This window comes from Salmo salar, chromosome 28, assembly GCF_965601325.2.
Source record: "Salmo salar chromosome 28, fSalSal1, whole genome shotgun sequence".
NCBI classification, from domain to species: Eukaryota; Metazoa; Chordata; class Actinopteri; order Salmoniformes; family Salmonidae; genus Salmo; species Salmo salar.
In genome coordinates, this window is record NC_138318.1 from 9,638,235 (window position 1) to 9,652,500 (window position 14,266).

The following is a 14,266-nucleotide window of genomic DNA, read 5'->3' on the forward strand; positions in this document are numbered from 1 at the left end:
CTGAGGTGCAGAGGACAGTGAACTTATCCTCTGCAGCAGAGGTATCACTGGGTCTTCCTTTCATTTGGCTGTCCTCATGAGAGCCAGTTTCATCAAAGGGCTTGATGGTTTTTGTGACTGCACTTGAAGAAACTTTCAAAGTTCTTGACATTGGATTGACTGACATTCATGTCTTAAAGTAATTATGGATTGTCGTTTCTCTTTGCTTATTTGAGCTGTTCTTTCCATAATATGGACTTGATCTTTTACCAAATAGGGCTATCTTCTGTATACCACCCCTACCTTGTCACAACACAACTGATTGTCTCAAACGCATTAAGAAGGAAAGAAAGGCACACCTGTTAGTTGAAATGGATTCCAGGTTACTACCTCATGAACCTGGTTGACTGAATGCCAAGATTGTGCAAAGCTGTGTCATAACTCTCCTGTGATGATCTGAAGGATCAGGTTACAGTGGGTCTGCTCTACAGTGTACTCTCTCTCGTAGAGGGGGAGAGCGGGATGTGTGTACCGGTGCTTGACCAGTTGGAGAAAGCCAACCTCAGCCACGACAGAGAACGGTTGATTGGCAACGGCAATGAATTCCATTATCTTGGCGTTAATGGATTTGGCTCCTGAGTTATCTTACTGAAATGTTCTTACTCTTTCAAATGACTGCTCGACTTGTTGACTGCTCGATCCACACAGAAGACATTGTGGGCTAGGTTAGGAATGCTGTGTTGCACGTGTAGCGCAAAATTTTACGTGGCATCATTACTTTATGTACCTACGTTATATACAGTAGGTATGCACGTCAGCTTTGACATCGGTTTTGAACATCACCGTTAAACTAGACATCGGGCCGATACCGATGTCGTCATTTTTACTAATATCGGCCGATTCCGATATGTTCACCGATATATCGTGCATCCCTACTATCAACATTTTCCCGTGGTGCCTCGACTTCCTACTTAATTAAAGTTTACATGATTAGTTTAATCACGTAATAATAATTACACATAGAGAATTGATTTGATAAAATAACAGTCTTCACATTTCATGATGGTCACAGACACGACAGCTGTCATCAAGGCAAAGGGTGGTTACTTGGAAGAATCTCAAATATAAAATATATTTCGATTTGTTTAACTCTTTTTTGGTTACTACACGATGCCATATGTGTTATTTCATAGTTTTACTGTCTTCACTATTATTCTACAATGTAGAAAATAGTAAAGTTAAAGGAAAACCCTGGAATGAGTAAGTGTGTCCAAACTAAGTATTCAGAGCCTTTGCTATGAGACTCACAATTAAGCTCAGGTGCATCCTGTTTCCATTGATCATCCTTGAAATGTTTCCACAACTTAACTGGAGTCCACCTGTGGAAAATTAAATTGATTGGACAGGATTTGGAAAGGTACAGACCAGACAAGATTCTCTGGTCTGATGAAACCGAGACTGAACTCTTTGGCCTGAATGCCAAGCGTCACGTCTGGAGGAAACCTGGCCCCATCCCTACGGTGAAGTATGGTGGTGGAAGCATCATTCTGTGGGGATGTTTTTCAGCGGCAGGAACTGGGAGACCAGTCAGGATCCAGGGAAAGATGAACGGAGCAAAGTACAGAGACATACTTGATGAAAACCTGCTCCAGAGCACTCAGGACCTCAGACTGGAGCGAAGGTTCACCTTCCAACAGGACAACGACCCTAAGCACACAGCCAAGACAAAGCAGGAGTGGCTTCGGGATGAGTCTCTGAATGTCCTTGAGCGGCCAGAGCTCAGACTTGAACCCAGTCAAACATCTCTGGAGAGACCTGAAAATAGCTGTGCAGCAACGCTCCCCCCTCCAACCTGACAGCGCTTGAGAGGATCTGCAGAGAAGAATGGGAGAAACTCCTCAAATACATGTGTGCCAAGCTTGTAGCGTCATAGCCAAGAAGACTCAAGCCTGTAATTACTGCCAAAAGTGCTTCAACAAAGTACTGAGTAAAGGGTCTGAATGCTTAAGTAAATGTGATATTTCTGTTTTTTTTTTTTTATCAATTAGCAAAATTTTCTAAAAACCTGTTTTTGCATTGTCATTATGGGGTATTGTGTGTAGATAGATGATGTCACGAACGTTGTTGTAATGATCGGACCAAGGTGCAGCGTGGAATGGTTTCATCATCTTTATTCGAGTGAAACACACAGAAAACAATAAAGAACAAACCGAAACGTGCAGCCAATGTAGTGCTCGCAGGCAACTATACATAGACAAGATCCCACAACAAACAGGTGGGAAAAGGCTGCCTAAATATGATCCCCAATCAGAGACAACGATAGACAGCTGTCTCTGATTGGGAACCATACCAGGCCAACATAGAAATACAAAAACCCACCCTAGTCACATCCTGACCTAACCAAAATAGAGAATAAAAAGGCTCTCTAAGGTCAGAGCATGACAGATATTAAACAATTGAATCAATTTTAGAATAAGGCTGTAACCTAACAAAATGTAGAAATTATCAAGGGGTCTGAATACTTTCCGAAGGCACTGTATACAGTATCACGGTGTCAAGGCATATGAACTAACAGGTTATATAGCAAACAACGCAATTATCACAACACATAGGTTGTAATATGGCTTTTCTTCCCAATTGGTTTTCCCAGGGATTTTACCCACTCACTGCTACTGACAGAGGTTAAAGGAGAGACAGGTGGATACAGAGGAAAATAAATGTAACTGTACAGCAAAAGCATCAAAGAAGAGCTTTTGTAAATGGCTCTTCTCTTTGGTACATAGAGAAAGAAGCCAGTTACCTGACAGCAGGAGGTTTACTTGACTTGCTTCTTCTTTTTTTGCCCTTTGGCAAGTCACAAATCAGTAAATGAAGACGGGGCGGCTTTGTGAGTGGATTTAATGACCTATTGGCTGCAGAGAGGAAGTTCAGTAAATGGATTTCATTGTAGCCATACAATTGTCCAGAATTAACTCTATGCTGCCCTGTTGTTGTGTATTTGTGCTTGAATATATGCCATTATTCTCAAAGTTAATTTACTATTGACTTGGCTCATTCACAATAAGGGATGAACGTGACATTTGAAATGTTTGGCTTTTGAACATCTGGCATATAAGCCTTGCCACCAGGCTTATTTGCAAAAACAGCACTACAAAAGTATGTGGACACCTGCTCGTCGAATATCTTATTCCAAAGTCATGGGCATTAATATGGAGTTGGTCCCTCCTTTGCTGCTATAACAGCCTCTATAATTCTGGGAAGGCTTTCCACTAGATGATGGAACATTGCTGCGGGGACTTGCTTCCATTCAGCTACAAGAGCATTAGTGAGGTCGGGCACTGATGTAGAGCGATTTGGCCTGGCTCGCAGTCGGCGTTCCAAATCCTCCCAAAGATGTCAAGGCTCTGTGGAGGCCAGTCAAATTCTTCCACATCAATCTCGACAAACAATTTCTGTATGGACCTCGCTTTGTGCACGGTGGCATTGTCATGCTGAAACAGGAAAGGGCCTTCCCGAAACTGTTGCTACAAAGTTGGAAGCACAGAATTATCTAGAAAGTCATTGTAAGATTTCCCTTCACTGGAACTAAGGGGCTTAGTTCGAACCATGAAAAACAGCCCTAGATCATTATTCCACCTCCACCAAACTTTACTGTTTGCACTATGCATTTGGGCAGGTCGCGTTCTCCTGGCATCCGCCAATTCCAGATTCGTCCATCGGACTGCCAGATGATGAAGCGTGATTCATCACTCCAGAGAACACGTTTCTACTGCTCCAGAGTTCAACGGCGGCAAGCTTTACACCACTCCAGCCGAAGCTTGGTATTGTGCATGAGGATCTTAGGCTAGTGTGTGGCTGCTAGGCTTTGGAAACCCATTTCATGAACAGTTCTTGTGCTGATGTTGCTTCCAGAGGCAGTTTGGAACTCGGTAGTGAGTGTTGCAACCGAGGACAGACAATTTTTACGTGTTACACGCTTCAGCAGTCCCGTTCTGTGAGCTTGTGTGGCCTACCACTTCGCGGCTGAGCCGTTGTTGCTCCTAGATGTTTCTACTTCATAATAACAGCACTTACAGTTGACCGGGGTGGCTCTAGCAGGGCAGAAATTTGGCGAACTGACCTGTCAGCAACGGGTGTGGCTGAAATAGCCGAATCCACTAATTTGAAGCGTGTCCACATACATTTGGCCATGTAGTGTAACTCTGACTATCTTATTTTCTGTTGAGGAAATTATGCTGTAATTAAATGTATTAATAACAAACCCATACACTTACGTAATTGGCAGATTATTGTCAGATATTGCACCAATGCCAATGAGGATACATGCAGAGTGACTATGCAGATTACATTTCACTGCCAATATCTATGAAGGTCTTGAAATGGAAATCAGGGACATTAGCGTCAGTGTTGGAATTATAGGAAAATTATAGATGTGTGAGTTTGTGGCAGCTGCAGTCAGTGACTAAGCAATTATGGTAACATTACGCACATAGGATTTATTGCAGATGACATCCCCAAATACACTATCGCTCTGTGTGTCGCCTCACCAACAAGATCGTGCTCCGGTTGATTTGCTGGTTTTTCAACACCAACAGTCTATTATGTGGATTGATTCAACAGATAAAAAAAGAGCATGGTGGATGTCGCCAACGAATGAATATTAGGTATTTACAACCACTACAGCAAATGAATCGGCTGATAATAAAAGAGAGTGTTGACATGGTGGTTATTACATGGTTGATTAAACGTTGACCATAATGTAAGCTGATTGTTATACACAGAGATCAGAGGGCACATGGGAGCTGGCTTACTTTTGCTGCTCACACAGTGAGCGGTTGGGACCTGGTGGGTGTTTTCTCTTCAACAATTACCACGGTAACGCTTGAAGTTGCTTTAATACCTGTGTAATAACACTGTAACACTCAGGAGAAACATCTTATTGACATGTCATTTAACAGGTCGTCACATTCTATTTCTGTGATTGCTCTGTAATCGCATTGTAATCTAAAGTGTATTGAACTGAATTCAATTTAAACAGTGGACACACCATTGGCGTGGCTTCCGTGGCCTTGTATGGTGACACCTGCGAGTGGCACTGGCTGCCAGAGGTCTTACATCTTCATTACAGCCGGAGCAAAGAGGTTGACAAGACTTGTGAAGGTGTGTAGCGCTGCCAATGTGTGCCATGACACCTGGCAGTCACAGAGCTGCAGGCAGGAGACTGACCCCGTTTAGCAGGGCTGTTGGACGCCTGCTATACAATAGCTGTCTCTTATACTAGGTCATTGTTGCTGCGTTCGTCATTTGAATCGAGCTGGATGTAGTTTGCATGTGTGCAAAACAGGCACATATCCAGATATTATCTCACTCTGCTGTATATTTCAGCTTTCCCTTTTAGTTTCACGCAACACCTCAACAATGTGTCAGAGAGTATTCAGACCAACAAATTCTGGTTAACAGATTCGATCTATTTATGGCTTCATCCTTCCTGAGTTGTAAAATGCTTCTTGTCATAGTCCTATATTTGGGCGGTTCTAAGAACATGAAATGGTTCCTGCTTGGTCGATGTGAGCCTCTCCTTGGTGGATAAAACCATTAAGCCTAGCTGCTACAGTCTGACCACCCACAGTGATTCATTTCTCAATCAGACTGGAGTCAGGGGTCCTATTAGCTAACTGTCCCACATGAATAGGTAGGCTATAAGCATAACCACAACGGATGGAACATTAAAGCATCTCAACACCACAAAGACAGTTTCATTTTCTCTCATATCTACCGGGGCTCCCTCCCCGAGGCTCTGTTAGTCCACTGATAAAAGCCTTCAAGATGAAACCTGCATTGTAATGTGGGGTAATAGAATGTGGTCCCCCATAACCCCACCCACCAGTATCTCCTCTGTGATTGGTCTATATCATCTAGAGATCTAGTCTTTGGCGATGGGGGAGTGAGGAGCGGCGGGAGGAGTACAATATGCCTGACTGCAGTGCACACTGAGAGTATGAATGGCTGGGCCATCGATCCAATGGTTGCTCCTAGATTAACTCTCTCCAGATATAGCAGACAGACACTTTCATGTGTGAATCTATCTGGGGTTCGTCTTACTGCAGAGCTACGGGATGCCCTGAGCAATCTTTCCCCTGTGTGAAAGCATCTCCAGACTCTCACTGAGATTGCTGCCAGGGTTGTTTATGAGTGACTCTACTAAATGTGTTCTCACTCTGTGTTTTTGGATTTACAGTAGAGGTACTGAATAGCGGTACTTTGCTACTGATACTGTATTAATCCCATTAGTGATCATGGACAATGAGTTAGACAGATCTCAACAAGTTCCTTTTAAACAACTAACACCCATTGTACCCATTGTAAATGTCTAGTTTCTATACCCATGGGGTTATTATGCCAATTGTCCCCTCTAGTGAAGTAGCGATTTGATTTATATGGGTGTATTATTTGGAGGATTCAGTGACAGAAGACCAGTTTGATTAAAATACCTATCTAGTCGATTTGGCTATTGTCTACTAGAGGCAGATTGTGTCTGCTCTTATTTATGCCTTTCATGATGTTACACAGTTAAACAGACTTTCCTGAGATGGAAATGAATCCCATGCTTTTCTGGAAGGAAATACAATGATGACTGATACAGAACATCATGATGCCCTGCCTTCATGCCGCATGGACTTAAATGCAAACGTGACTCTGAGATAAACACTGTATCCTATTGTCCTCCATGTCCTCCATCCCGTTTATCTTATTGTGCTGCCACTCCATCACAGATAAAGCTGTCAGGGGATGATGGATATCTAATACAAGTGTTGGGAAAGATGGTGGGCTGGCAGAGTGAGATAACTCGCTCCGTGTGTGTGAAGGCCATTACTTTTTGCAGGTGTTAGTGCTGTCATCTTAAAACCCCAGTATATTCTTATGGCCCATTTTCAGATTTTGTTTTTGGAAGGTGAATTACGGAACAGTCAAGATAAAATCAGAACTTGTTTGAAGGGAGTAGATATGTGTACATTTCATTCTCCAGCTGATAAAGGAGCTGCCAACAGTGCTGGAGAAGAATTCTCCCTCCAGAAGCCTTAGATGGAAGAGAGGCTGTTGATGCTGTCACCATTTGGTTCAGTTCCACACTGCGTTTGACTAGATCCAATGTTTAGATCAATTTCACACAGCTGTAGTCAGTGCGCCACAGGGTACCATCAAACCACATCAACAGTGTTTTGCCTTTGTTTTTATCTGCCCTGGCCTCTAATCAAAAACACCAGAGGTGCTTTTAGAAGGAAAGGCTCAAGTTATTTCGCAAATGTATGGTGTTCAGTGAACACAATGGAAAGCAGGATTGTAAAATGTACATAAAAAGAAAAGGTAAGAAGGTGTAAAACAAGAGATAAGAGAGAGTAGAGGTAAGAAAATATGTAGCTTAATACGGCTCGGGGTTCCGCTAGCGGAACGTTTCCACAACATCCGGTGAAATGGCAGAGAGCAAAATTCACAAATAAATTATTAGAAATATTAACTTTCATACATTAACAAGTGCAATACACCAAATTAAAGCTTAACGTCTTGTTAATCTAGCCACCATGTCAGATTTCAAAAAGCCTTTACGGCGAAAGCAAACCATGCTATTATCTGAGGACAGCACCCCATCAAACAAACACATGACAGTCATAATTCAACCCGCCAGGCGCGACACAAAAAATAACGATATAATTCATGCCTTACCTTTGAAGATCTTCTTCTGTTGGCACTCCAATATGTCCCATAAACATCATAAATGGTCCTTATGTTCAATAAATTCCGTCGTTATATCTCCAAAATGTCCATTTATTTGGTGCGTTTGATTCAGAAAACACCGGTTCCAACTCGCGCAACATGACTACAAAATATTGAATAAGTTATCTGTAATCTTGATCCAAACATTTCAAACAACTTTCCTAATACAACTTTAGGTATTTTTTTACGTAAATAATCAATACAATTTAAGACGGGATAAATTGTGTTCAATACCGGACGAAAAGAAAGTGGAGCGAGCTTTCAGGTCGTGCGCCCCAACCACAACAGTTCACTAGACTCGACCCTTGTTCTGAACAGCCATACTTCTTCATTACTCAAAAGAAAAACATCAACCAATTTCTAAAGACTGTTGACATCCAGTGGAAGTGATAGGAACTGCAAGCAAGTGCCTTAGAAATCTAGATCCACATAGAAAACCCATTGAAAACACTGTCACCTCAAAAAAAAAAAGAATCCTGGATGGTTTGGCCTCAGGGTTTTGCCTGCCAAATAAGGTCTGTTATACGCACAGACATAGAGTGTTTTCTATCCAAATCTACCAATTATATGCATATCCAAGCTTCTGGGCCTGAGTAGCAGGCAGTTTACTTTGGGCAAGCTTTTCATTCAAAATTCCGAATGCTGCCCCCTATCCTAAAAAAGTTAAACCACAGGAGGTTGGTGATACCTTAATTTGGGAGGATGGGCTCGTGGTGAAAAATGGATCGGAATTGGTGGAATGGTATGAAATACAGTGCCTTCAGAAAGTATTCTCACCGCTTGACTTTTTCCACATTTTGTTGTGTTACCACCTGAATTTGAAATTGATTAAATTGAGATATTTTGTCACTGGTCTACACACAATACCCCACAATGTCAAAGTTTCCCTCCCATTTCCAAGAATCTTCCAAACATGATTTTGCAACCCTACAAGCAGTCCCATTATGCTGGCTTGCAAAGTGATGTGTAATTCCTATTGGAATCCAGACAGAATTAGGATATTCAACAGTTGGAATTTTTATTTATTCATAATGACTGCCAGGGCAAGGAACTTTGTGATGAGACTATCTAAGCCGTTTAAACTGGAACAACTGTCACGGATGGAACAAATATAACTCATTGATTGGATTAGTTTAGAAAAATGTATGTTATTTATCTTTGTGGAGCATAAGATTAATCAACCAAATAACATGCAAAAACACAAATATGAAATACAATAAGAAAAAAATTGAACCTGAAGTAGAGCATGCTGGGAAATATGATAATGATATTGATTATGGTGCAAATATGCCTTTTTAGGGTACCACCCCAATGATAAAGCCGTTAGTTCCGTTTAGATGCAAAAATTCATCATTGTACCTTATGGTGGGTATTGAGGGTACACAAAATATGTTTGTACCCTGAGAAACAGAAATGTACCTTCACACCTTACCCCTTGTTTTGAGAGTGAGAATGTGATTATTGTACTTTTTTTTTTAGATTCAAAATATTGGGTAAGAAAATGTACCATTATATTCTTTATCCGCCCACGTACCCTAAAAGGTACTGAACAGTACTATGTGAGATAATTATGTGTACCTTTGAAGGTACATTATGTGCATTTTAATATTTTTGGACCCCAGGGAACAATACCGTACCCTAACCGTACCCTTATTTCTAAAAGTGGATCAGTATTGACATATGCTCCAATGACGCACTTAGAAAACGTTCTCACTACGTGGCATTTTGGTAAATGCATGTTACACCTATTGTTCAAACGCTTAAGTTCCAGCACTATCGGGAACCACCCCAGGGGAATGACCAATCTGTTCTGATTAGAGAATGGCAGTCCTTCATCTGGCGGCAGTCTGTAAACTGTGAGTTGTTGCTGCTTGGTGAATCGCCCACTTGCCAGAATCAGATACATCAATGCAGAGATGGGGATTTTGGAGCCTGCAGGTCTCTGCTGGACATTCAGCGACATTCATTCCCTCACGTTCCAGCAATACTTTCAATCTCCCCCATCTGTCACTTCGTAATGACTTAAAACTAATGTCTGTTTTGTTATTCCCTTTCCCCTATATTTTTCTCCTAGCCAGTGTCCCATTTTTCCGCTGAGCCCGTTATTGTGGAGTCTGCATACCATTCTGCTGTGATCCCTCTCTCATGTCCCATTTAAGTAATGCATTTAGAATTTTATTGTAGTGCATTAGCTTTGACTTCTCCCCAATCTGGGCAACAGCAGCACGGAGCAGCACGGTGACATTTCCAGCTTGTCATGCTCACTTTCACGAACCGTGCATCAGCGGTGGAAATGAAAAAGTGTGCTCTGCTCTGTCGTTTTTCCTTGCAGATGGGAAGGTGGAGGTGACAAAGGAGAGCATGAAGCTGTGCACCATGGGTCCTGGGAAGGTGTTTGGGGAGCTGGCCATCCTCTACAACTGCACCAGGACGGCCACCGTCAAAAGTAAGTCTGACCAGTATAATGGAGGCAGTGGGTCGCCCAAGCACTCCACACCATAGTTGAGTTCAGTTATAAGCTAGACCATAACTGTCCACAGGCTTATCTGCCATATACACCCTGGACCTGATATACTAAGCATTTGCACATGTTATTTTCAGAAGGTAAGAAAGAAATCCCTATCCAACCTTAGTAAATCAAATTTACTGGCCTTTCAGCAGCAGTGAGTTGAGCTGAGGCGATTAACATGTAAAGTACACATTTTCATTCTCTGAGCTTTGTTTGAATCAATGATGAATATCCACACGGCATGGAATCGGACAAATTCTTCCCCCTCTTATAAACTAATTCCAGGTGAACACACTGGTCGATTTGTCTAATTCTACCTCCCAGATACTGATAACAGCCTCTCAGTAGTTTGTTGTGCTTTGAAGGTTACATTTCTGCTTTTGTCAAACACAGAGAGAGAACTTAAGCACACATACAGATTAACATGTCTACCTTGAGGAGATTCACTTTCTATTTTTACACTTTGATTAATCATTTAAAAAGGAGGGTGTACCTGGGATTGCTGTTCGGCATATTTATTTTTATAGAGCACCTTTAGGCAAATCAATTTCTTTTGACATAAGTAAAGTCAGATTAGCCTGGAAACATGACCAAAAGCAAATGTAGCCATTATCTTGTCATGTCCATAGTTCCTTGTAGTGACAGCTGTATATTTCTGTTGCTCTGAAGCCAATGTAAATGGTAAGAGTAGCAGCTGTTGATGAAAACAAATCTGATTAGACTATTTCATGCACAGCATCCATTTCAATTGTTTTTAGAAATCAAATCTAGTTTTTCAGGGAAGGTTTAGAGCGTAGTGAATACACACACTCAAGCGTTCATTTAGGTCTGTGTAACCACACAACCCACCTGCCCACACGCACACACACAGATCATCACAAATATTTCAACATGTTTTTTTTCTCGACGTTGTTCATACTTTCAAAAAGAGAAGATGATTTTGTGTAAATAGCCCAATGAGTCAGTCTAGCTGAGACAACATGTCAAAATCTGCTCAAATCCTCATTCATTTAGCTTTTATGGATTCTAGCTACATTGATTCTTTCAAAGGACACACATTATGCACAGTATCTTTAGCCACAAATAATGTGTAAAAAAGTAACTTTGTTTCTTTTCCTCTGAAACACGTCAAAAGCTTCCCCCACGTGCAGTTTGATGAGTCTGCCAACAAAAGTGTGCCTGGTTACAGCTATAGGTGTAATGAGCATTCGCTCTGAACTAATGGTTGTCTCTACAGAGAGTCACGCAAACACCATTACTGTGTTTTTCTAAAATAAATGAAGAGATTAATTAAACAATCAATTACTGTAAAATGAAGCAGCGTTATCAATTAATTTGTTTACGACATTTTTTAAATTGAGCCGGGATGGTACTTGCTTAGACTTAGATTCCGTCTTTCATTCACTGACTGTGGTAATAGGAGCAGTACATCATTAGGATTGCAACAATGTAATGGGGTCATAATAGTTCTGATGTCTAGGATCCTTCTGGGACAAATCTAGCTGTTTGTGAGAAGATCTCAGTCCTTCACGATAACAGTTGTCACCGATGTCTTTAGAAATATGACAGGTCCTATACAGCGTCAAAGAAAAAAAAGTGATATAGTATGTGACTGAAAAGGGCTGCTATTGGAGAAAGAGCTTTCTGTACTTTCAAAGCTGGACTGGCCAGAGCCTGAAACGCTTTGCCTTGAATGTACAGAAAGAAGAACCCCTAGGAGTCAATGACAGACCTCTCTATATCACTCTTCTCCAATGTATCAGCCATCTGTTAGTATACTTATATTTTCATGGGATTATTTTCATGCAGTGAAACAGTAATGTGTTTCAAAGTAATGGGACACCCACATCTATAGGTATTGGCAGCCAGTTGACATGGCAGCCGTTCAGCATTTTTCACCAGCAACATGTCTGTCCACTCTCTTCTGCTGTGTTGTCGGAGTGTTAGCATAAGGTGATCCCCCTCTCTCTCTATTTCTATTATATATTTTCAGGGGTGCAACTTTCACTGGGGATGGGGGGGATAAGCCCCCCCCCCCACATTCTGAAATCGCATTTTTGCCCCCCCCCAGTTTTATTATCGGAATGTGATACAAAACTACGCAACGGTGTGCTTTAGGACCATGTGGATGCTTCCGAGCGGTCGGGTAGGCTATTCGGAGTGTTTATCCGACTGGATAAAAAAAATATATATAATAATGTCCTCCCCACTTAAAACAAAAGTTGCACCCCTGTATGTTTTCACACATAAACTCATTACCAGTATTAAGAGGGGCTGTCTGTTTTTTGGAGGGTGCTGTATTGTCCCTCTCTCTCGTTTTCATTCAGGTGTTATGTTGGCTGAATAGCTTGTTGCCATAGAGACATCTCTAGCCTGACTATTTATACTGAGTCCTGGGAGAAAACGCGTTTCACCCCCTTGTATGCCGCTAATAACCACAAAGAGCAGGCACAGCCAATCATATTGCTTCATTAAAACTACCTTAGGGCTCCTGCCTATAACTCAAGGTAAATGGTTGCTGCAGGGAAATATAATAAACCACTCATCTGATGCTTTATATTTTTCCCGAAGTTGAAGGTTGATAGAGACATTGCTTTCTGCATTTATGTTGTTGCCATGGTTTAGATCTACTTCAGTGGACTGTTTAGCTTTGTAGCATGCTGTGGACATAGTGGACTTAGTATTGGCTTTCTGTGAGCTTGTGAGACTGGCAGTTATGTACTAAAAGCCTACTGGCTAGGGCTGTTGCGGTGACCGTGTTACCGCCACACCAGCAGTCATGAGTCATGACCTCAGTAAAATTCTACGTGACCATTGAGTCACGGTGATCTCCTCCTGTGCACTCTGGGCATGCGTTAGTTGTACCAACTCACTAACAATCATCAGGTTGCTAATGGTTTGGTACTCAGGGCTCTATTGTCCCTCTAACCACTCTGACATCAATGTGAACGCTATCGAAAATCGCATCAAACACTTATCATCAAAACAGTATGTATTTTTAAAACTCTTCTCACCTGTTGCACAGCGAAATGACTGGAGTAGCCTACCTGACGTGAGTGAAAAACGTACTGGCGGGAAAGTGTTCTCCATTCGCTATTCCAGTGCATACGGATGACATGTATTTTTTTGTCTTGCGCCCGTTCCTGCCCATTTGATAATGGGCCATTTTAAATCAAAACAAATGTTACATTTTAGTAAAGACAAGATTAAATTGAGAATAGTCTGATGGGTGAAAATATGATCACTTTATGAGAGAACAACTTATATATAGCCTGAGACAAGGTACTTTTTTCCCCGACTTTCTGAAATCATCAATAGATAATAGTCGCATCATGCAGCCCATATATGTTTTGATTCTAAGGTTTGTATCATTCACAACTAAAGTTGCCAAACGACTCTATATCTAGTGTATAGGACCTGTTTCAAATGATACATTTTACGCTCAACATAGTCACTTTATATGCGTGCACTCTCGCTCGAGAATGGGGAAAATATATTTGCAATTTTATTCAGCTAAGCTCAATTATATTCTTCTTACTATAATATATACTGAACAAAAATATAAACACAACATGCAACATTTTCGACGATTTTACTGAGTTATAGTTCATATAAGGAAATCAGTCAATTGAAATGAATTCATTAGGCCCTAATGTATGGATTTCACATGACTGGGCAGGGATCCCAGCCATAGGTGGGTCTGGGAGGGCATAGGCTTACCCACTTGAGAGCCAGGCAACAGCCAATCAGACTTAGTTTTTCCCCACAAAAGGGCTTTATTACAGAGAGAAATACACCTCAGCACCCCCCCCCCCCCCTCCCCCTCCGCCTCCGCCAGCTGATCCCACAGGTGAAGAAACCAGATGTGGAGGTCCTGGGCTGTGGTCTGCGGTTGTGAGGCTGGTTGAACACACTGCCAAATTCTCTAAAACAACATTGGAGGCAGCTAATGGTGGAGAAATTAACATTAAATTCTCTGGCAACAGCTCTGGTGGACATTCCTGC

General features: G+C 41.7%; 1 protein-coding gene across 4 annotated transcripts in view; it reads left to right on the forward strand.

The window, feature by feature from the left end:
* prkg1b (protein kinase cGMP-dependent 1b) overlaps nt 1-14,266 on the forward strand; it is a 160,555-nt gene that overhangs the window by 62,418 nt on the left and 83,871 nt on the right. For all 4 annotated transcript variants that reach the window (XM_014179311.3, XM_014179313.3, XM_014179310.3 and 1 more), the window contains exon 3: nt 10,085-10,198. In XM_014179311.3, the coding sequence (XP_014034786.1) occupies nt 10,085-10,198 (114 nt within the window). The remainder of the gene's footprint in view (nt 1-10,084; nt 10,199-14,266) is intronic.